General features: G+C 39.1%; 1 protein-coding gene across 1 annotated transcript in view; it reads left to right on the forward strand.

Annotated features, from left to right (window-relative positions):
- Lama1 (laminin subunit alpha 1) overlaps nucleotides 1-25271 on the forward strand; it is a 164067-nt gene that overhangs the window by 106749 nt on the left and 32047 nt on the right. The window contains exons 30-42 of the mRNA XM_047526974.1: nucleotides 4077-4198; nucleotides 6781-6867; nucleotides 7129-7322; nucleotides 8147-8289; nucleotides 9938-10027; nucleotides 12440-12551; nucleotides 13681-13843; nucleotides 18559-18769; nucleotides 18955-19071; nucleotides 19197-19360; nucleotides 21293-21428; nucleotides 22341-22434; nucleotides 24470-24586. Of these exons, the coding sequence (XP_047382930.1) occupies nucleotides 4077-4198; nucleotides 6781-6867; nucleotides 7129-7322; nucleotides 8147-8289; nucleotides 9938-10027; nucleotides 12440-12551; nucleotides 13681-13843; nucleotides 18559-18769; nucleotides 18955-19071; nucleotides 19197-19360; nucleotides 21293-21428; nucleotides 22341-22434; nucleotides 24470-24586 (1750 nt within the window). The remainder of the gene's footprint in view (nucleotides 1-4076; nucleotides 4199-6780; nucleotides 6868-7128; nucleotides 7323-8146; nucleotides 8290-9937; nucleotides 10028-12439; nucleotides 12552-13680; nucleotides 13844-18558; nucleotides 18770-18954; nucleotides 19072-19196; nucleotides 19361-21292; nucleotides 21429-22340; nucleotides 22435-24469; nucleotides 24587-25271) is intronic.

The raw sequence follows: 25271 nt of genomic DNA on the forward strand, positions 1-25271 counted from the left end.
CTTAATGAATTTGTTCGTAGACATTATTTGGGAGTTAGTTAAATGCGCCAGTTTTCACATGCAGTACTAGTAACCATAGTCAAAGTGGATGAAAACTTTATGTCATAGATTTTAAAATAAGTTAGTGTTAGTGTTGAAAATTTGTTTCTCTGTGTAAAGTAGTGCCCTCTGCTCACATTTTAAAAATGCATGTTGTATCAGAGGATGATTATACAATGAATTATTATGTCTTAGTAAATTATTTTGCTTCTTGATCACCTTCCCCTAGACCAAGATTGGTTTTGGAGACACAAAGAGAACTCTGACCATTGAAAATGACAATAATGCAGACAGAAGCCTTGTGGCCCCTGACTGAGGGCAAATTCTTCTGTCTGATTTTGCATAAGCCAACCAGGACTTACTGATGACATAAAATAATCTGGTATTTGTTCCCTACTCCTGAAATCTCATCCTTCACAGTAACTCCTGTGGGAAACATCGGTGACTTGTATGCACTGTGCTCAGACTGACTTGCCCCAGGTAGAAAAACCTGAAATAAGGGAATCAAGCTGTCCACCAAGAAAGACCCCCCTGAAACCCTAGAGATCTTGGGTGTGGCCTGACCACAAGAAGACACAAGGAATCAAACAGGAATTAGAGCTGTGCATCCCTACTTGCCTTCAGCTACTATCAACTATCTTCCTCTTTTGATCAGAAATATCCTTTGTATGTAGACTTTAAAGGAGGCTTCCAGGGCTGAGGATGTAGCTCAGTACTAGAACTCTCGCTTAGCATGCATGAGGTCCTGGGTTTAATCCCAGTACTACAAGCAAATAAATAAATAAATAAAGGCAATTTCCCCTGGCACAATGAAAGTTAGAAAAAGAAGTTCTGCGTGGTTTTCCTCAATGAAAAAGACACCTGTTAACCTTTGCTGACTTCATTATTTATGAGGGATAAAAGAAATTTTTCCATTACACAAGGACTTAATGATGACGCAGATAACTCCAGCACTATTAAAAATTTTTGTTCGCTCTAATCAGCTCACGCTCTGGGCAAAAGCAAAGACCTAATAGAGAAAATGGAAAGATCTCATTTAAAGATTTACGGAGAATTGATTTCAGACAAATAGAGTGAGATGTAATTAGCTGGGAAGTTTCCTTGGACAATTATGGGGAGAGAGGTCACTTACAGAAAGAAGTTGATCAGTTCTTTCATGCTTAATCTTTCCATGACACAGCTATTTAACAAGATGAGGTATTCCTAGGACACTCAATTATTACCCTGCCTTTCCTGGCCCAAGTCTACCAGAATATAGTTATACAATCACCTGCTGATCTGCTGATTTGCAAACTAGAAATAAATAATGCAGTCACTTCACCTAGTATGAAAAAGATCACCTTAGACCATGCCAAAAATCACCCTGGGTGAATAACAGCCGTTAGCTATCCAGGGCAGTGGTTTTTGCAGACGCCACCTGCAAATCACAAGACATCTCACTTGGGTCTGTCAGTCGAATGTTGCAATTTCCAACAATGGTTATTCCTACTGCCAGAGGACTGGACACAGATTCTAAGTCTAGAATATGCACATATTCTTTGGAGCTATTGAGATAAATCAGTAGTTCTGATTTAATCTTGAAAAGTGGCATTGTCTTATCAAAGAATTTGCAAAACTACTTGATCAGATCCCTCTCCCTCATGCCAAAGACCCCAAATCTTCAGCCCTGCACATTTTTTTTTTACATTTTTTTTTATTTATTTTTTTACGTTTACATAGGGTAATGATGTTTCTTTTTTTTCCCTTCCCCCCCACCCCTCCCCCCCTTTTCCCTTTATACAGTCCTTCAGCCCTGCACATTTTACCTCCTCAGTGTGTGTACCTGGTGGTTATATGATGTGACTGTGAATCCATTCACCATCCTGAGGCTCCCTCTCGCCTTTAACCAGGGCCCATGGGGTGCACCCCTTTCTGACTTGAGGAACTGTGTCTCTATGACACAGCCTGTGAGTTTTAACTACCTGGTCAGTGCTGCCTCACCGTGTTGATGACACACTAAGATGGTATATTCTTCCAACTGGTATATTCTTCCAACTGGGCCCTGGTTACTTCATCCTTGCTCTTTGAGCTGGAGACCTTTGCTTTCCTCCTTACTCTTTATCTTGTCAGACTTCTTTTGTGGGTTTATGCAATAATCCACATCCTTTTAGTACCATCTACTAAGCATTCCTTCTGTGCTGGTTACAGTTAGCACAAAAAGACCGGTCAGGACACAAATCTCATGAATCATCTCAGCTGTTTATTCAGGAACAGTTCTACACCAGAACAGGGGATGCAGGGATGAAATGGTGTTGGTGGACCCACTTTCCTGGTGGAAAATGAGCCACTAAACAAAGAAAGGGACTGGGTTTATGTAGGTTATCTTGAGGGGTGGTCTAGGGAACATAGCAGTTTCCTTGAGCACTCAGGAATTTGAACATTTTTGGGTCGGGTTCTGTAGGCAGTGTCTGGAGAGGATTTACTTTGAAGGAGATTAATGCCTTCTGGAGACTGTTACTTTAGGGGTGATAAGACACTTCCTCCCTGTCTGCAGCCAGCACCTAGAAAACATTTATCTTGGGAGATGAAGGCTGTCAGCGCATGGCCTTCTTTTTCACTCTCTTTTCCCAAGCTACCTTATCTTGGAGATTTTTTCATTTTCCATATCTATTAGTTACCATCTGTGTGGGCATCAAGAACTCTGTGGATCTGATTTTATTATCCAATATGTAGGATTTTCCTGCCTGCTTCATGTCAGTAGGTCTTTGGTATTATCAAAAAAGTGAGTGATAGAAGTAGGGCCTGGAAGGGGGAGACCAAGGACCAGGGAGATACCTGGGTAGCCCCTTTCCACCATCTGCTTTTGGAAGACACATCTGAATTGGCAAGTGTTCCCTGTGCATCTCCCACAGCATCTAACGTATCCCACTTCAGTTCTCATTAATAGCTCTTTATTTCTCTGCTGTTCTTTAGGGCAGCTTGCCTTTGATTCTCTAGGATCTCAAAAATGAGGTAGTCTATGATCCATTGTTAGAGAAAGTTTTTATGCTCGAGTTGATGTTGACAATGAAACATCTGAGAATCTCCTTCTGCCTTCTCACCTAATATTTATTTCATGTCAGCTTTATACTATTTTGGTAAAACAAGTATTTAACAATTTATTTTTAAGAAAGAGGTTGCAAATTTTATTTCTAAAGACAGATTCCTTTGAGGAGCCAAGAAAAATTGATTTTTACCAGCTGAAATATTACAGCTCTAAAATGAAAAATGCTGATTTTTTTTTTATTTAAAGGGGACTTTTAAAAATAGTTTTTTAAATACTTAAAAAATTTCTTTCTTCATTCTCTCTTGGAGTCAGTCCTCAAATTGGCTCAGGGGCTCTCTCTGCTATTCTTTCCATCTCACCTGCATCAGACATGAGACCCTGTGCACAAGAGCTCAATAAACAGTGCCAAATTCAGCAAAAGCAGATTTTAAATTGGAAAGGGGTGGCAAGAATCACTTGCTCTTTTAGCTTAAAATCCATGTGCTCTTTTTTAAACAAAAATAGGACCATAGTCAACTGATGACATAAAGTCTATCTGGAATTTTCTTGCCTATTATAAGAATCTGTTGGTGGTGCTCTGAGACCATAATTTCTTCCTCAAGGTCTGTTTCCTGAACCATTTTTCTGTTCACTTCTGCTGTTTCAACTCCCTGCATGTGATCATTTTTTAGGTTACCATATATTTTAGATCCACATTTCAAGGTTCTGAAAGCTGACTGCTTTTAGGACTCCTTGTGTCTCTTTTTACTTTGGAAAAAATGTACTGTAATATCTAGGCTTTATTAGATGAATGCAGTCTTAATGATGAATGAGGATCGCAGAGCTGGAAAAATTTCCAGGATTTAAAAAATTGAAGGAAAAATGCTCTCCCATGCTTAAGAATTAAAGAACCACCACAACAGAAGCCTAGCTGATATGAATCAGGGTGGTGCTTAGCTGTCACCAGATCAGAATGGTTTTTTTTATACCATCTCCCATTGTTTCCTTGTTCTTTTGAAACATGGAACTCCAGAACTGCCGTGATAACACAGCTGGTGACCACTGTGACGTGTGCGCTCCTGGCTACTATGGAAAGGTGACTGGCTCCACTGGGGACTGTTCTCCATGCACCTGTCCTCATCGCTACCCTTCCAGGTGAGCTACGCTGTGCAGCCCAGCACACCAGCTCGGCCACAGCCCGGTTTACTTCCATTCTTGGCCTCACTTCTTGGTCTCTGAATGGTCTACATTAATGAATATTCTCCATTTCAAGGTAAACATTTTTTCAAAAGGGTTCATTCTCATAAGTGTTTGAAGAGAATCTTTTCAAAAGCAAAGCATCTGTGTTGGTCTTGGGTGCTAGACGGGAACAATTCAAGAAAGGACTTAAGTTGGCTGTTTTCTTTTTTTTTTAATGTTTTAATTAGCTTGATTTAATCATTCTACAATGTATTCATATATCGTAATATCACATTGTACCACATGAATATATAATAATTTATATATTATTTGTTTTTTTCCAGGCAATTAATAAATATATGAAAAAGTGTTCAACATTTCTAGTAATTAGAGAAATACAAATTAAAACAACTCTAAAATTTCATCTCACTCCAATTAGAATGACTGTTATCAAGAACACAAACAAGAATAGATGTTGGCATGGATGTGAGCAAAAGGCACACTTTTACATTGCTGGTGGAGTTGCAAATTATTTTTTAAGACTAATTTTAGCTTCCACCTATGTTTCTATTCTGTATAGAGATGAGTTGCTATTAACTTTATAAATAATGGCCCAATCCAAAAGAATCCAATTCCTATTTAATTTAAGCTCAGAAAAGGGTGCCTGATAAAGTGCTGAAATGTTACCTAGTAATAAAATAGGGACTAGTTTCTGCCTTGTGCTCATGATGAATTACCTGAGTGCAAAAAGAACCAGAGATTTGAAGTGGGAATTGGAATACCAATAGGTCTTCTTTGTGTTTAAATGAAAGTTATAATTCATTAATAATATTTTATTATTACTTTAACTATTTGGCAAGGCATTGAACACAGAAAGATCAAATGCCAGATTTTGCTATACTAAAATGAAGTTTTCCTTTTAATGTTTATTTGAATCTTCTTTTATTGTCTCCAAGTAAGTGATGTTTGGTATGAGTACCACATGAGAGGTACTACATACACTTTCCTTGTAAGCCACCAAGCATCCTAAAATTTGTTGTTGCTACGACTTGTTTTTCGTATTAGAACCGTACATAAATTTTGGCTCATCAACTCCACTTCTGCAGCCTGTGCTATAGAAATATGTGAGTAGATGTGGAAAGATGGATGTATTTTAGCATTGCTCATGAGAAATTGGGGGGAAACTAAAATACCTACCTACAAGGGATTGATTTATATACACTGTGATACAGTCCTAGAGTGAATTATCATGTGAACACATGGAGAAGAATAACTTATGTTTGTCAGTAAATTATTGACACATGGGGTTGGAGTCATGGCTTAGTGGTAGAGCATTTGCCTGGCATGTGGGATGCCCTGGATTCAATCCTCAACACCACATATAAATAAATAAAATAAAATTTAAAAAAAGAATTGACACAAAGGCCAATGGAAGTATGTAATTGACTATTTGGTGTAATGAGATTTTGGGAAAAAAAAATACTTACCTATATGTATATTCATAGCTATATAGCTGTCTGTACCCAGAGAAGTATTTGGAAGGATATTTCACCTTTCAGGTCAGAGTGGCCTGGGGCTGATCACTCATGGTGGGTACTTCATCGTACCAGCCAACAAGGAACCAGATCTGATTTGAGTGGGTTTGGTTTGGTTTTCTTTCAGTAGTTTGCAGGTGTTCAACTTGGCCTCTAGAAGGTGTCTGGGTAATTTATAATATGGAGGCAGAGGGGTTTGCAAAGAAATAGAAGGAGCCCAAATGAGCCATGAAGGAGGTCAGCATCTGAGCGGGCTATGAAACTTGGAGGGACCCTGTCATTTGGCTTCTACTCATCTGCTGTCTGCCCTGCTCCCTGCCTGCAGGTCCAGTCGTTTTCAAATGCCACCCCATCTCAGGGCTTTTCTTCCCTCTGGTCTCTTCTCTGCCGTTCACTGCAGCCAATGAAGTTCTCTTCTTTGTCAGTTCAGCCCTCTTCTCCCTGCTGTCTTTCCTACTTCACAGACATTTCAGCTCTTAATCAATTTATCACCTGGTGAGCAGGTAACTCTCTACATACATCTCAGAACAAGACCCCGTTTTACCTGGGATGATTTCCTGGGTGACTAATTAGTTATAATCCATAAGACTGGTCTTCTGCCCAGCCCTCACGGGATGGTCACTGGAAAGGGCCACTTGAATGTCTTTAGGATATAGGATATGAGCACACTTATATTAATTGCATTTTTATTTTTCTTGTGTTTGCCCAACAGAGTTAAGCTCTAAAAGCTTGTCTAGGGCTGGGGTTGTGGCTCATTGGTAGAGCGCTTACCTAGCATGAGTGCTTACTTAGCACTGGGTTCCATCCTCAGCACCACATAAAAATAAATGAATAAAATAAAGATATTGTGTCCATCTACAACTAAAAATATATGTTTAAAAAGCTTTGTCTAATCATCTAATGTACTCTCTTAACTTATAAAACACTATGGTGTGTCCCAACAGTCATGAATAAGTAACTTATGAAAGATTTGAAGCTACAATATCTGTAAAAATTCAAGGAAAAAAAACTATTTTCTTCCAGCTTTAGTCCCACTTGCATCTTGGAAGGTGATGGAGATTTCCGTTGTGATGCCTGTACTCAGGGCTACGAAGGACAATATTGTGAAAGGTACACTATTGATTTATCACATGGAGATCACCAGGGACACCTTGCATACATACTCTCATGATTTGGGAGTCATTATCAATTTGTATGTGCATAATTGGTATGAGACCTCATGACTGTTCCAGATCAAGGTCTCCTGAGATGAATATGTGCTTTGCATTTCATTTGGCAGAAATGATTACTGTCCTTGGGCAGGGGCTGCTTTATGTATTTACTGTCAGGTGTTGGCCGCACTGTCTATACCTAATATCTTCCTTTCTGTAGGTGCGCCTCAGGCTACCACGGGGACCCTCGGACACCGGGTGGCAGTTGCCAGAAGTGTGATTGCAGCCCACAGGGCTCTGTTCACAGTGACTGTGACCGCATGTCCGGGCAGTGCACTTGCAGGCCAGGGGCCACGGGAATCCGATGCCAGGAATGCCAGCCAAGGCACATGCTGGTGGAGAGCAATTGTGTTTGTGGGTGTTCCTTTCGTAAATGTTTAAAGCTACATTTCCCTCTTCAGTGTTAGCTTTTGTAGGAAAGAAATGCTTATGTTGACCTATGGTGTCAATGAGAAACTGAAAGTCTCCTTATATTTTATTCTATTTTATTACTTTAATCGAGCATAGATGGCTGTTGCATCTAATGAATTGAACTTGCAAGCAGGAGTTCTAGGATACCAGCACTGATACCCACAGCAGCACAGGAATTTTAGCTCAATAGTTCAGTTGCATTAATAGTTCATTCTTGTAGCGGGACCAAGGATCCGTCCTCACAGGACAGGAAACACCATGGTGGGGCTGTCATGGGTGTTACCCAAATCTCACTGTAGCATAGCTGTTTTCTCCATTGTCCTTCTTTTGTACTTTCCAAGGGAGGTTTTGCAAACTCACTGAAGAAGCAATAGACCAGGCTTTGGAAGGAATGCTGAAATTGTTACAGCTGTCCTGAGTTATAGATGAGCAACAGCACTTTAAAAGTTGGGGCAGTATAATAGACTGGGCCACACCAGAAGTCACTCTTGGGCTCAGCTGCTCCTTTCTGTGTGACCCTAGGGATGTCCCTTCTCTGATCTCAGTCTCAGTCCTACCGTATGAGGATGGGGGGCGGGGTCTTAGCACTTCTGCGGTACTGCCCACCCACCCACAGCAGGGAGTGATAATGAGATTAGACACTGTCCCTGGGAACTTGGCATGACCTTTGCTCATATCAATAACAAAACAGCTCACACAACCCATGGAACACAGGGCAGGCCACTTTATTTTAACTTGAACCCTGCCCCTTTTTCTGTCTCTTCTAGCTTGTGACGACGAGTGTGCTGGTGTGCTGCTGAATGACTTGGATAACGTTGGCGACGCCATTCTTTCGATGAACCTCACCGGCATCTTCCCTGTCCCACACAGAGTTTTGTCAAACCTGGAAAATACAACTAAATATCTCCAGGTGGGTACTGAGAAGATGGAGGCGGAAACGTGTTGTCGAGAGAGTCAGTGGTGGTGTTAGTGTAGGAGCCTCACTTCCATCATCCCCAACTGGGAGGTTTCCAGCATGGCCTCAAAGGTGACCTCGTCATCTCGCACCTAACTTGTTTCCCTGTGGGAAGCTTCTATGTTCTGAGACTTGGGCCATAGGGACCTTTGTATACATTCTGCCACATGGTCCTTGTTTCGCCCTTCGGAATTAAATAAAAATCGCTTGCTCCTCTTTAGACAGACTTTGGATATTTGGAAACATTTGTCCTCATATGAATACAGCAAAGAAATCTGCACGTTATCTTCTTTAGTGCTGGTTTAGACTGAATATGAATAATATTCTGTTAAGTGTCTCATTTTTAATTGAAGTTCCAGGTCACAAAAGTCCTTCCCTAGAAGATTATTAATTTCTGGGGGTAAATCACACTTTGATGTTTTGTCAACAAGGTCTGATCAAAAGGATGGGAAATTGAGAGATTGACTTAGTAACCAGCTTCCTCCTCTAGTACTTTAAATTCTCATTGGAAGAAAATATGATTCTTAAAATTTGAGGTCTTTTCTGTGTAATACAGTAATAAAAAGGTTAGTCATTCCTAAATGCCTTTATGAAATAAAAGCTTTTCTCAGACTTAATATTTCCTTAGATGTGTTTTGCATGTTTGTTCACATGTATGGGTGTTCTTTACAATGGCCCTTTCTCTAATGGTAGCAAGGGAAAATTAGGAAACTCAAAGAAATGTTTTAAAACTTACTTTTCCTCAAATAGCAAAAAGTGTCTTTGGAAGATGAGAAATTCTATATCCATTTTAAAAATCAAAAAAAAATTTAAAATATTTAAATTTTCTTTCTAACTACTATGTACATAATCAACAAATTGTTTTCTGCCAGTTTGGGCCCCTGGGATATAACTGCATTTTAAATGTATCAAGGGACATGAATGCTTGATTTAAATTTTAACTAATTTTGAGTGATTTGTTCCATTTTAAAGTACTTGCCCATTCCTTTAAATAACTTTTTATGTTTATGTAAAGTATCCAACAAAGGTTAGGAGTGTGAACTCTGTTATTTTACATTGTTTGCCAACACAGGGATCTTGGGCAAGTTATTTAGCCTCCCTGAAAAAGTATTATGACAGATTCATAGAATTGTTGTTAGGGTTAACCAAATTCAAACATGTAAAGAAATTAGTGTTGGCATAAATTAAGCACTTAATAATTATAAATGCTTTTCTTTATTGAATTCATTTAAAAACTTTCGCCTAGCAAACATCTTTTAAATTGTTGGCAATTGTAGTTAAAATTTATGACTGATACTGATAAAACCAGACTTTTATCTAAGAAATGCAGCAATTTCTGATTCTGCTTAACACATCAAATTGTAAATTTATATCTACGTAGGAAATAGAATGCAAAGGTTGGCAGTATAGACTCGTGGCTATAATTGAAATGTAAGTAAATGTGGACTGTTTTATTTTTAAATGACAATTTCAGGCAAAGTAGAACTTCTTTCTGTGAACAACAGCAACAACAAAAGGGATTGATAAGTGATTTTTTCTGTTGTTGTTGTTAAGAATCAGAACTTCTTACTTTGAAACCTGGTGATATTTTCTTTGTTCCCAGGAATCTTTATTAAAAGAAAATACCCAAAAGAATTGGGCAGGAATTCAACTGGAAGGTGTTGCAGAACAAACAGAGGACCTGCAAAAGCAGGTAGGTTCTTGGCACAAAGAACCAACTCCTTGCCCACCCTTCATCCCAGCCCTTGGGAGTCATTGCCTTGTGGCTATCTAGAAGGTTCTGATGAGGTCAGACCAGCCCCCTCTTCCAGGAGCTGCTCCAGGTGCTTTATCATCAAATTTTTTCTAACCCTGACGGTTTCATGGGAAAAGGCTCCTGACTTACTTTTCATCATCTCTACAGAGGGAAGAGTCAGGTGGTGGCTTTGCTGTCTGACCTCCATTGTCTTTTCTGAACCAAGGGGTATGGGTGGAATTAAAAGATTGTTGAAGTTTCCTCACTCTAAATTTATTCTATAACTGAACCCATAGTAAGCACCAGGTCATCCACTTAAGACCAGTAAAGCTTCCTGTGATTTATTGGGTGGACAGGACATAGCGCAGACTCTGGTGTGTGTTATCCCCACAACACTCAGGCTTCAGACAGGGACAATTCTGATTTTCGGACTTGAAGTGACAAGTCAGCTTATCTTCGTATCAACGGGGATTTATTTATTTTGTTTAGTTCATGCCAGAGAAATAGTTTTTAGGGATCTTAAATGAATCTCCTCCTGAGTAGTCGGCACAGGAGGCTTATTGTCAAATTTACAATTTATCACTTATATATAAATTTCTCAAAGTACACACCTAGAAGCCTACACTCTTAAAGAAAAGTATTAGTTTGGCTTGTGTTAATTTAGAATTCAGGATAATTTGAAAGAGTTTAAGGGTTCAAGTGTGGGCTTTTGGTACTTCAGCAAGCAAACATTTGGTAGGAAGTGATAAGCTGATCTTAATAAATTCTGTAATTAAAGAAGATTCTCTTTGGTCTTCACTAGAAAGAACTTTAAAGCCCAGTCTGATTATTTTGCCTTCTTGGAAATTACAAACAACCTTGCATTTTACAAATTAGGAAATCCTTTATGAAAAGAGCAGCTAAGGTCGCTAAGTCTCAGCCTCTGGGCTGGTAAGCGTTGTTATTACTCCAGCGTTATAGATGACACTTGGAGATGTCTATAACTCTGCCACTGGTGCTTGCCGCCGACCAGCGGGACAAACGACACGTACACTTCAGAGGTTCATGAAGCAGCTTCCACTTTATTCAGATAACACCCTCAATATATAAGCAGTCTCATGCATATGCAATTGTAACCAGATATGTCCATCCAATCCTATTAAAGGTCAAGCGATCACGAGCTCAAGCATACATGCAAGATATATCTGTCCACGCGCTAGGCGGCTGAACTAATTATCATACAGCCAATGGTAAACCTTCCTGTTTTTCTCAAGGCGCATTCAGCACACCCTTTGGCTCTCTGCCAGTCGCCATCTTTGGATGCATGTGGCATAACCCTGGGCCCCGGGTCTCGCCCACCACAGCCACCTGGCAGAATCTGGTCTAACACCCAAGTTTGCCTGACTCCTTGTTCTTAACTCTTAGGGACTCGGTTCTCTCAGGCCATACAATTTAGTAAGGTCTGACTTTCTGTATTCTGATAGTTGTGTGCTACATGATATTTGGGTCAATGATGGACAGATATGACAGCATTCTCGTAATATCATAATAAAGCCAAAAAATGCCTATGGCTTAAGTCTTGCTGTAGCTGTCCAATCATTGCAGACAATGTGGTACTGCTGGTGCAAACAATCTCCTGTGCTGCCAGTCATTTGTAAGTATTGGATTGTGTACAGTGCATAATACTTGACAATAACAATAAGGACTGTGAAATTCTTTCATTTATTCTCAGTAGTATACTTTTTCCTCTTATTACACCGTGTACTTTTATGACAATAGCCATAAAATTTATGACTGATATTGATAAAAAATAAATAATAAGTCATAATAATAAATTAATAATAAGTCATAAATTTATGACTCAGTTTACTGAGTCTCTTGATAGCATCATTTTCCTTTGTGCTTGATTTAATCTCATATAGTTTTTGTCCATCATAAATCTGGGAGCAATAGCTATACTGTGTGTGTGTGTGTGTGTGTGTGTTTGTGTGTGTGTAGAGGCTACACCATGTAGGTATGTATAAACACACTATGGCATTTGCACAGTGATGAAGTGTGTCCTAGTGATTTAGTCATCATTAAGTGACTGCACTTGCATTCTAAAGTGAATAGACACAGGGAGAATCCGTGGTTTGATAGTCAGTTTTGTTGCTAGTAAAAATATAACATCTTTTCTCTCATTGAGTATTAAATTATCACATTAACCACTTAGTTTGTAGTCCAGATTAACCTGGCTTTAGAGAGAGTGTACACCTTCACTCTCTATCCTGGAAGAGAGATGGATGGATAGATAGATAGATTTTTTTTTTCTTAAAAAAGGAAATAACTGGAATACCAAAGCTTGAGTATGATTTAAGGTCAAACTAACCTGAGACCTTATTTTTCTGTCAGCTCACCAGAGTGTTAACAAACAGCCAGCAGGTAAACAGGGCAACAGAGCGAATTCTCGACAAGAGTCAAGACCTGGCTGCATTCATTGAGAGGCTGCATCACAGCATCAGAGGTAGCATGGGCGGGTCTTGAGTGGGACTCTGTGCTTATTTGGTGGGAAGAGGCACAATCACTTTATTAGATGTGGGAGTAGATGCAGTGTCTTGTGCTGAGCTTCCTACAGCTACAGGACCAGAATTTTCCATAGATTGAGAATCCTGAATGTCCAGGACGTAGTCTTTCACTGAGAGATTTCTCTCTTATGCAATGCATGTTTCCTTTTTATTTTCTGTATTATTTTATGCCTAACACTTGGATCCTAATTCTCAAGCCTCACTATGGTAAAGTTGATACCTATTCTCCCAGAATGGAAGCAGAAAGAACTCAGGGTTTCAGTTTGGTGCCAAGGTGCATCCAGCCTATTAGAGTAATTCTCTCACTCCACAGTTGCTTCTCCTTGGGCTCCTGGTTACTCTCAATTTTCTGGATACCAGAAACATACTTTTGCTTTCATTTTTTAATTATAATGCAAGGACTTTAAAAGTACAAAATCCAGCTGTGCACTGTGGCACATGCCTGTAATCCCAGCAGTTTGGGAGTCTGAGGCAGGAGGATTGCGAGTTCAAAGCCAACCTCAGCAAAAGTGAGGCACTAAGCAACTCAGTGAGACCCTGTCTCTAAATAAAATACAGAATAGATTTGGGAATGTACCTCAGTGGTCAAGTGCCCCTGAGTTCAATCCCTGGTAATCTCTCCCCCAAAAAAGTACAAAATCCAATGGGAAAAAAAAAGACTTTATAGGGCAAAATGTAAGAAAATGATTAGAATTTTAAAATGCTTAATAAAAGAGTAGTATCAAATGTTGGTGGTTTATTTAGCAGAAAATATTTATCAATATTTGCCTATGCCACTTACAAGGAAATGCCAAGGTAAACAGGATGAATAGTCCCTGCCTTTATGGAGTTTGTGGGTAGTGGGGAAGACTGACATGAGATAGACCAATAATCCCAGCTTCCCTAGTGCTGGGTCGGGGGATGTGCAGAGCATGCTGGGATACATGGAATGTCCTGGTCTGGCCTGGAGTGGAGGTCCAGCCCAGCTGAGGTAAACAGAACATTCCTCACTAAGGAAGATTCTAAGTCTCTGTTAGTACTGTCTGCTTTGGAGAAACTTATTAAATGATTGATGAATTTTCTCCATAGAAATCCTTGAAAAGGCAACAACTTTAAATCAGACCTGGGATGAAGATTTCCACCTACCCGATTCTGCTCTTCACAATATGCAACAGAACATTTCCTCTTTGCTGGAAATTATACAGAAAAGGAATTTCACACATTTGCACCAAAATGCCACCCTTGAACTCAAGTAAGTTCATAAATATCCTTCACAACACCACAAGTAGAAATGGAAAGGTAGATATGGGGAGAGAAGGAAGAATAATGGAATAATAGTGCTCACTGCGGATGGAATATTGTGGAAAGGAGAGGACCCCCACCCCCACCCTTATTAGGTATGTGAAGAGATGGGTACTGACTCCTCCAGAGTAGAGACTATAAGCAGTACAGTCATTACAATCTATCTTTGTGCTATGATGAAGTAGTTCTGGGTTTTTCTATCACTCTTGAATTAGATTTCATCTACCACAAACAAAAGAAACTCCTGGTACTGTGTTTATTGTAGATCAAGTACAAGGGTATCTCTCATAGAAGTAGAGTCCATAGATACACAGGCCATGAACAGATGGACATTACTTCCAGAATAACTGAGCTCAGTTCTACAAATCTCATTGAAAACTACTGTGTGAAATGACAGAGATCCCAAAGAATTCTTGTACCTGATCAGGGAGCTTGAAACTTCCTTCCGGTATCTTTTCTTAGTATTTTCATTAAGTTATTACTTGATATAATAGCACAAGTCGTCTTTCTTCCAGATTGTGATGAATGCCTTAAGGACTATTTTAAATAGCCCTTATTTTTTTAAAATATTTTTCTAGTTGTAGATGGACACAATACCTTTATTTTATTTATTTATTTTTGTGTGGTGCTGAGGATCTAACCCAGTGCCTCACACATGCTAGGCAAGTGCTTTACCACTGAGCCACAACTCCAGCCCCACCCTTATTCTTTCTAGTGATATATTCAAATCATTTATGATTTATTTTGCTATTTTCAATCATCTTAATACAAGATTTTTATATACTTTTACTGTCTGTATTTTTAAATACCAAATATTTATATATTGATACTACATGTATCAATATATGTATATGTTGATACTATATGTAGTTCTAATTTTTCTATATTTTAGCTTTTTTCTTATCAGAGTAGATATTAAGAACTAGAATCATTTAGTCAAATAATGTGCATTTTGAGGATTCTGGATTTCTAAATTATTTCCTAGAACTCATTTTTTAAAAAAACAATACACACTTCTCCCAGCAACATGCTAGAAGGTTAGATTTATATTCTTCTTTTGTCATTGACATAATTTTTGGCATTGTTGCTGCTTTGCTGGGTGAAACACAAAATGGGGGGCTTGCAGTAGATGCAGTGTGGAGACAGGACTGGTAACCTATTTACTAGGACTTTACTTAGGACCTGGACGGGTCCCTAAAAGAACCATAAAGTAGATGCCATGGGGTAGATCAGAAGATGGCGAGGGAAGGAGACAGTGAGCGCCTCCTCTGTGCTGCAGAGAGTGTGCTCCTTCACTCCTGTGTTGTCAGTAGCCGACTGACCTTTCCGGGCAGAGGAGCCCCTGTCTGTTAAGAGACTTGGTAAGGACGGCGATTTCCAGGCCCTCCCTGGAGTCGCTGTGTGGGACCATCCCCTCTCACCATCACCCACACGGTCAGCTCATTCATTCACTTAGCAGGGGATGGAGCCCCAGGGGGCAGGCATGGTGCCAAGAGCGGGGCACAAAGGAGAACAACGGAGTTCCTGCTGCAATTGGGATAACTTCACTTTCTGAAGACGCAGTTGAGAGGAAGGGGACATGCAGAGTCAGCCTTGACCCCTGTTCCCCTTGGCACCCCCTACCCTCCCTCACTGGCTAGTCTCCCTTGGATCCCTTTCTCTGACACTAAAGTTCTTCTGTTTCTTTTTTTTTTTTTTTTTTTTCCTTTCAGTATGGGGGATTGAATAAGGGTCTCACTCTCTGCTAGACCAGTACTCTACCATTCAGCTATATCCCCAACCCTTTTTTAGAATTTTATTTTAAGTCAGGTCTCACTAAGTTGCTCAGCCTGGCCTGGAACTTATAATTCTCCTGCCTCAGCCTCCTGAGTAGATGGGATTATAGGCATGTGCCCCTGTGCCTGGCTTCTGTTTGGAATAAAGTTACTGCTAATCAGATTGCTGATTTCTCTCTTTAATATGTAAGTGCAACTATGACTAGTGAAACCTTTTATTGTGCTCTACTAGCATGTTTGAGGCCCCGGTTTCCATCTCTAGTACTACAAAAAAGGAAGGGAGGGAGGGAAGGAGAACATTTTTTATTTAAAACAATTATGAGTTCAAAATGGGTCCCCCAGCCTCCTTTCCAATTCTACATGTATCATTCCTATATTTATACCATTTCAAATTATGTGGATTATATTAAGAGTTATCATTGGCTCTTTAATTATAATTCCTAGAAAATTAGTGATTTATGCTCACATGGGGCAATCTCAAAGAGAAGCAGATTTAGCACACGAACCAGTTGCTTTTCAAGTTTGTGTCAGACCACCATGATATTTAGAGTTTCACCAAGACTCATAGAATTCAGCACAGAATTGAATTTATGGCCAAGACTTATTGTGGATGCGTAGCTGAACCAGGAAAAAGGATGCAGTGGAGTCTGAAGGAATCCATGAAGGCTTCTTCCCATAAGGGCTCCCTGAGCACACTTTTTCTCTAACAGTGTGTGCGTGGCATTTCTGCCCAGGGAAGTCCACTAGAGATGCGTCATCTGTGGTTCTTACTGGGGACTTGTTTTAGTCAGCTTTTTCTCTCTTGTGACCAAAACTGACAAGAACAATTTTAGAGGAGGAAAATTGTATGTTGAGGCTCACGGTTACAGAAGTCTCAGTCCACAGAGAGCTGCCTCCAATCCTCAGGGCTCGAGGTAAGGCAGAACATATGGCAGAAGGGTGTGACAAAGAGAAGCACCTGAAATGATGACCAGGAAGTAGAGAGAGAGACTCTACTTGCCAGATACAAAATATATCAAAAGCATGCCCCCAATGACCCACCTCCTCCAGCCACACCCTACCAGCTTTCAGTTACCACTCAGTTAATCCCTCAGGGAATTAATTCGCTGAGGGGGTTAAGATTTTCATAACCCAATCATATCTCCTCTAAACCTTCTTGCATTGTCTCACACATGGATATTGGGGGATGTCTCACATCCAAACCATGATAGGACTGATCATACCTCACATGTGCCAAAACACCAGACTCCCAGAAGGAAAGCACGCATCAGCACAAATCACCTTGCTTGCACAGTTGAGCTGGTAAGTTACAGTTATCAATTAGGGACCGGTGGCAATACTTCTGGGCTTGCCAGGACAGTGACTCCAACCTGACACATGAACTCATGTCCACATTCTGCAGATTATTGTTTGCAACTATGTTTCCCAACGATTTTCCACTCAGGTATCCCCAGAGCTATTAAAAAACATTTTATTGAAATGTGTTCTATGGCAGATACATTTGGGAGACACAGTGTCTGCTAAAGAGACAAGTTCTTTACTGCAAGGCTTCTCACTAAAGCTTTTAGTGTATGTTTAGTGTATGTTGTTAATACACTAAAGCTTTTAGTGTATTAACATTTCCAAGGTGGGTGAAGGGCAAATATAGTGTAGTTCCTTTCACTGTAAGACTTTTCTCATGAAATCTGCTTAAGGGTTTATGGGACTGTCAGATCATAAAGAAACAGTCTGGGATGTACTGGCTCACTCTGTTAATCAAATGAATTTTGCAGTATGAAAAGTGTGAAACTTTTTGCTGTTCTTCCCCAGGTTGAAGTCATTGGGGACTATATCATTTCACCCTGGTGAAGTCATTCCATATATGGAAATTGAATGCCGATTTTACATTTCCATAAAGATACTTTATTTAATGAAAAAGAATGATCGATTCATGATCTTTAGTTCTTGTTGTCTATTTCATAATACTTCTTTACTATAATTAAAAATCATTAAGTACATTCAAATAACTTCTGATGTTATTCCAATGATGTCAGAGTTCAAATATGTATCCTTGTATATATCCTTGAATAACATTTCTGTCATGTCTTAATAGTGATCTGGTATGTATGAAAGCTAAGGTATTTTATAAAGCATTTTCCATGGATATTTTCAAAGTTCACCTGAAAAATTAAGTCAGAGAATTAGTGGGATATTTTTGACCACTGCAAGGTTTGTAGTGTGGAATTTTAATATCCTATGCAGCTGTAAATACAAAATTGACTTAAATAGCAAGTGGATAACACATTTTTAAAGGAACAGGAAAAATATTTTGACTTCCTGAAGTTTACATTTATTAATGATGCAAAATATGTCTTTTAAGCAAATTGACTTAAAGGTTTTTAAAAAATCTGTTTCTTAACCAGCTACCAAAAATCCTTTGTATCATATAAATCAATTGGTAAATTCATAATGAACCACTGAATAGCCCTTTTCTTAAAATTTTATACGATCATGAAACATCACAGTTCCCATCATTAACACAGAATGGAGCCCCAATTTTCTGAGTCCATATTCACTAAGATAATTTTTTTAATTACATGTCTAAAGTGTGTTGGAAGTTTGTAAAAAATAGACAGAAGCAGAGCTGTCTTAGAAAAACTGTTCCCCATTCTCCAGAAGTTATGATTATGGCCTGGGGATGAAGCTCAGTGGCAGAGTGTTTGCCTAGCATGCCTAAGACCCAAAAAATAGAAGAAGAAAAAAAAAAGAAAGAAAAGAATAACTTTGATTTATCATTCATGATCTCAAGAAGAAACTGGGTGTGAACATGTAAAAAATTCCTTCCACTGTATTTCAGAGGTAAGAGCATTATTGTTCATGTACTTACAATGTGAATGATTTAATTTATCAGGGCTGCTGAAGATTTATTGTCACAAGTTCAAAAACATTACCAGAAGCCACAGGAAGAGTTGGAGGTATTTAAAAAAGCAGCCAAAGGCCTCCTTTCAAAGCATAACAGTGATCTGCGGGCAGTCGAAGAGCTCCTGAGGGATGCGGAAACCAAGACCCAGGAGAGCAACCGCCTGCTGCTCATTGTCAAGGCCAACCTGAGAGAATTCAGGGTGAGCCTCCCTAGCCTCACTAGTCTCATTTAGAACTGGTAACCAAGTACTTCAAGGTCAACAGTGTCATTTTTAGCTTCTTACAAAATGAGCCCCAAGTACTTTCAGTATGAGATATTAGGCACCAAAGCTCAGAAGCTGCCTTACTTTTATGAAGCATCCTTAAAAGGTGATTTTTGCTGCAGGATAAAAAGCTGCGTGTTCAAGAAGAAGCGAATTTGACCTCAAAGCTAATTGCCAAAGGAAGAGGATTGATAGATGCAGCTAGTACACATGGAGATACTGCACAAAATGCTCTAGCAGTGAGTTACAACTCAGCCACAATAAATCTTCCAAAGAATTCTCGCACTACTAATCTCCCTGTGATTATGAAATAATCATTTGCAATAGGTGTACATATATTTACAAAACTGATTTCTCCATGTAGCAGTTGGAGCATCACAGGGATGAGCTGCTTCTGTGGACTGCTAAAATCAGGCACCATGTAGATGACCTGGTCATGCAGATGTCCAAAAGGAGAGCAATTGACCTTGTCCACAGAGCTGAGGACCATGCCGCTGAGCTCCAGAGACTTGCAGGTGTTTTGGACCGGTAAAGTCACAGACTTTTGGGAATTCATGAGGTGGTGGCCCATTGCTTAGAATGGCAGCTATTTTGATTGTGGTGTTGAATCACTTTTATTCCTTTGTGCAAAAATAAGAACTCCTGTTTTATTTATGTCATAAATCAGATTTCCTCCTTTGTTTGCTATTGTAGTTTACCACCAGCATGATGGGAAAATGCAAACAGAGCTGTATAAGAAGTAAAACAAATAGTATATTATATATCAAGCTACTGAGGTTTTCTTAAGTATTCAGAGCTTTGTTAGGGTACATGGGGATTGCACGGGAATATTAATTTCTATACAGATCTTGCCTTTTGGGAATTGATTTGAATGGAAGGTATGGATGCTCACACTCCATTTATAGAAGTGTAAGTGGTCTCTTTTCCAATTCTTGATAGATCCATTCCCAATTATTTTCTACTGCCTGAAGGGCTATCATTGTAACACAAAACCTATTTTAACTTAACATTTTTGGATGTTCCTTAAATATGTCCTCACTTAAAAGTTAAAAGTACCTTTAAACTAGAAACACAACTGTAGGCCAGTGGTTCCCAAACTCATCTGCACATCAGGCTAACCTGGGTACTTCATAAAATGTTGAAGTCTTTGTCCCTTGTCCTCCCTCCCCCAGGAGTGTCACTTAAGTTCTTTGGAATGTGGACTGGACTTTGTAATTTGTTTTAAAGATGCCTAGTTGATTCTAACATGCAGCAAAGTAGGAACCAGTGTGTTAGATCTTACAGGTCATTTACACAATCCTGGGTATTAATTGTTTTGTTTTGTTTTTTTTTTTTTTCTTTAAAATGATAGGTGGGAAAAGTCTAAACACACCAGAAGCCTGTATGTGTTTGTGCAGGACTGTATTCTATGAAAGGGGAAACGTAAAGTTTTCCACATTTGGGAAATGCTGCCATGAAAGATTAGCTCACACAACAAAAGCAATTAAAAACAACATAAGATAGACTAGTGTGCAAATTGTGAGCTAAACTGACAGCAGCTTCAAGCACATGCCATAGGAACCAGTCACAGAAAATGGAATTAGATACTATGCTTCACACTTTCTATCATCTTCTATCATCTCCCAAAAGAGAAAAAAGATATTTGGACTCTAAGAATCGCTAGAACAAAATCTTTATTACTTTATTACTTAGCATAAGAGTAGCAAAAGCAATTTTGTACAATATACAAAGTTACATAACATTATCTTTTATTTATAAGTCACCAGATTTTGCCAATCAAATAGTAACAGAAAGTAACTGCGAATGACTGACCTGGGAATCGCCCGACTCAATAACCTTAGAAAGAAAATGAAGTGAGTTACTCAGAAAAGATGTACCAATTGTCAGATTTCATTTTCCAGATAGAGAGAGCTGGATGAAATTGCACCATTACCAGTTGACAGGTTCCTAAGTGATTGGCCCACTTGTTAGAATGGAGTTCAGCTGATTGAAATATCTGATCTTCCTGCAACATCTCTACTGAATTTCATCAGCCTGGGGTGTGCCATTTGAGGGAGGAGATCCAGAATCCTTATGTGTGTAGGAAAACTTTTTGACAATTAGCAAGTGCCTTGGAGCAGAGTTTATAACCAGTGCAGACAAGCAGTGGTCCCTCAATACAAGCAAAGGGTTAAACATAGATCAGGGAATGTGGAGGGTGGCAGGTTGAAGGTGATGGAATGGTTGTCTAAGGAAATAGCAATAATCTCTTCTGGTTTTAATTAAAGAGCAATTCTGAGTGCTACCATGACATTGAGGATTTAAAGGGGAACCCATAGATGATTATTCCTTGCTGATGATGCTTTTCTAAGGAGAAGGGAGCTAGGAGGCTTCCGAGAATAGTGGGCGCTTATAATATTCGTGTGAATCCACAAATGTGATTTAGTGTATCATAACAATCTAAACATGCTGATTTGATAGTGGCCTTGAAAATGTCAGACATGTGACCCTGAATGCAACCAGTGCGGCTCATGTCCACTCCACCCTTCAGAGCCTGACAGAAGAATCGGAAAAGCTGGCCAGTGATGCTTACAGGACCATAAATAAGATCAGCTTGGTAAGAAATGCCCCAGGGCTTCAGGGTGTACCTCCTTTTCTGGGCACTGTGGGAGATCATCCCAGAAGGTTCTTGAGTAAAGACTTAGTGGCTCGAATATATACTCAATCACACTTTTTCTGGTGGAATCTGTTTATGACTTCTGTTATCATTTGATACACATTTTGATTTAAATTGATTTTTTTTTTTTTTTTATTTTAAGAGACAGGGTTTGCAATGCCCAGGCAGGTCTCAAAACCCTGGGCTCAAGTCAGTCTCTTACCTGAGCCTCGCAAATAGCTGGGACTACAGGAGCATGCCACCATGCCTAGCTCATTGTCATTTTTTAAAGTCATACATACTTCTTTTTAAAGACTAAAGATTATGATTGAAGAAATGAGGAAAATCACAATTCTTCATGATAAAAACAATAATACCACTGGATATCTGTGTGAGACATTTTTCTTATGGTGAAAATCTGTTTTTTGGTTTTTGTGGGGGTTTTGTTTGTTTGTTTGTTTGTTTGATTTGGTTTGGTTTTGGTATGGGGGTTGAACTCAAGGACATTTTACCACTGAGCCATACCCCAGCTCTTTTTTTTTTTTCTTTTGAGACAGGATATCACTAAGTTGCTGATGCTGACCTCAAACTTGCAATCCTCCCGCCTCAGCCACCAGGTCACTGGGATTATAGGAATGTGCCACTACACCCAGCAAAAATCTTTTTAAAATGACTGGCCTTCTTCTTTATACATTTAAAAATGTATTCTTCTTCCTCAGACATACTGAATGGTCCCTCCTGTTCTCTGGTTGACTTTCTTGTTTGGAAAGGAGCCTCTGACTAGGGGCTGTTCTCACAGGGTTGCTTTCTCTGCCCCCAGCAGGATTCTACACTGTCCTAGGGTCACCAGGTTTAAGTTGTTCTGTTTTTCAGTTCTCAGAATCCCTCCTTTCTAATGGGACAGCAGCTCTGCAGCGCAGTTCCAGGTTTCTAAACAAAAGCAACAACCTCAGCAGAAAGCACCAAGGTCAGTGTATAGCTGGGACCACACTGATGAGCAGAGTGGAAGGAGACCACATCTCTGAGCATCTCAGAGAACCTTGGTTCTCATTTCCTGGAGTAATGTGAAGCTTCATATTTTTTTGCCACGTGAATATTCCAGTTCCCTGTCATCTTAACCTTGGATAATTTGGTATTTTATCCTAGAAATATCACATATTTGAGTTTGCATGTTCCATCATCATTCAGCCTTCCTTGATGACCAAGTCTCTCACTCATTGCTTGAGCTTAGAGCCTTCTCTGTTCTTCCTGAAGTTTGTTAAGTTCTCATTGCTTGCAAGTGCTTCTCTATTTGATTTATTACTTCCCAGTTCCTTAAAGAGATACGTCATGTTTGGTACTTCCCTTGCCTTTCTGGCAGGGCTAGTTTCGTGTTAACCTCTTGATAGGTTCCCATTAAATAATCGCTGAATTAAATAATAATTGATTTGTCAATTAAAATATGTGATTTAGTTTTTATTAGGAATTACTTCAAGAAGCAAGTACTTGTCATATGGAAGAGCTATTCATCCAATAAGTATAACAAAAAATGACAGCATGAACCTATTGTGTAAGAGAAACTACATAGGCATACATTTTTGATAACATATAATGTGATTTTTAATTTTTTCTCAAAAATTAAATATTTATTCAAGATAAGTAACAAATTTACTTATTATAGCTCAGTTATCCATTCACAAGGAGAAATGATTACACATTTTTAAAAACAAAGTTGTCTCATTTTTGTTTTTCCCCAAGAATTCCATAATTTTTTATTTGTTCTTTTAGATATATGTCATATTAGAGTAAATTTGACATATTACACACACGTGGAGTATAACTTATTCTAATTAGGATCCCATTCTTGTGGTTGTGCATGATGTGGAGTTTCTCTGGTTGTATATTCATATATAGGAAAGTTACATCCAATTCATTCTACTGTCTTTCCGATTCCCTTCCCCCTTCCCTTCATTTCCCTTTGTCTATTCCAATGAACTTTTCTTCTTCCCTTCCCCACCCCTATTTGTGTGTTAGCTTGGTGGAACTGGAGACTATCATGCTAAGTTAAATAAGCCAGTCCCAAAAAACCAAAGGCTGAAATCTTGTCTCTGATATGTGGATGCTAATACATATAATGTGCTTTTTACCTTAGCATATTTCTAATATATGAAAAATATCAGACATTCTGTAGAGCAATAAATAGTGGGCCATGCACAAAGCTGATAGCTTTTTCAGATTATTTCCAAGGCTATGACTGGATCCTTCCATAGTTTTCTGAACCAAGGGCTCGGATATGTGAGTTTTTTCTTGTTTCTCTGGTGAATAACACAATTCAGAATTTAGGTTGTCAACTCACAGTATAGATAATGCATAATGCTCAGTCTTGGACTCTAGCATCCATATTGATGAGTCATGGCTTCCATTGACACAGGTAAAGGAACTTCACAGCTCATGAAATCTTGAACTTCCTGGCAATTACAATATCTTATTTCACTCACATGTTCAAAATCCAATGTGATTGTGTGTTATGAACAAAAACATTCAATCTAAAAGCTTTGATCAAATAGGGCTGATGAAACCTGAAGGAGGGCAAGCCCAGCTGAGGGGTCAGAAGGGAACAGAGAGGGACAGAGGACTGGTAGGGAAGCCAGTGGGGGAATATGAGGGAAGGTCCCAGGGAGGAGCCCCAGTGGGGGTTGACAACCTAGAGAAAGAAAGGTAGCCAAGATTCAGGTGCAGATAGGAAGTTAGTGATGAAGACCGTGATGCGAACATTTCTTCACCCTTGAGCTCTAATAAACTGGAGCATGAAATTAAAGAAGAAATATTGACGAGAAAGAGAACAAGGAAAGTAGAAAAATCAATCAAGTCAGCTAAAAACACACTCCTAATTTCTATGATGCTGGGAGAATATTGGGGTGGATTTAGAAAGGATTCTAAAGGATTGGAAATGATAAAGCTCTTGCATGGGCAGTTTCTTAGCAGGCTAACCTAAAAGGGAACACTTTTCCCCTTTTAAATAGGTATTACATTGGAGCTGAGTAAATTGAGACACAGGGCAAATGGATTTCAAGAGAATGCGGATGAAATTATTAGACAGACCAATGAATCACTCTTGATACTTAGAGCAATTCCTGAAGGTAAGTAGAAAGAAGTTTCTTGATTTAATTAACATCTTTTCCTTGTAAAAGCATTACGCATGGGCATAAGGAAGTCCTGCATCGAGTTTGATTAGGAGCCCACGCTTGAAAATGAAACTGAGATGGATGAAATTTATATTTGCAGATGAATATGATTTGGAAGAGAAGATCAAAATAACCTCAGAACACTGCATTGAAATACTTGAATTATATTCTTAGAAACTTTATACTATAAAGCCTTACAGACTTTATACTATCATGTTAATTGCTTACATTGAAAATGCACTTGTCACAGGCTTAGATTAAATAAGGGTCATTCAAAGAAGTCAGCAAGTAAAGAAAATAGAGTACTTTTTCCCCTGACATTGCGGGGAAATGCCAGATTCATTACAAATGTGGGGAATTAAAGAATTCTTGCCTGGTGATCTTCCAGGCAAGAATTCAGAAATAGGCCCATAGATCACGTTAATATCAATGGTTTGGAAATGCAGTACTCATTAAAATTTTAAAGAGGATAATTTTTTAAAGTGTGAAACAAATGCACCGTGCTATTTACTGTCCCCTCAAACTTCTCTTTTGTTCTACGTATCCATTCTTTTTCATTCTCATCAGATGCTCACCTCTCGCCAAAGTCCTTCTGCCTCTTTAACTCCCTGTATGTTGGGCTTACTTCTCACCTTGAATC

The sequence above is a fragment of the Sciurus carolinensis genome, chromosome 15 (assembly GCF_902686445.1).
Source record: "Sciurus carolinensis chromosome 15, mSciCar1.2, whole genome shotgun sequence".
NCBI lineage: Eukaryota > Metazoa > Chordata > Mammalia > Rodentia > Sciuridae > Sciurus > Sciurus carolinensis.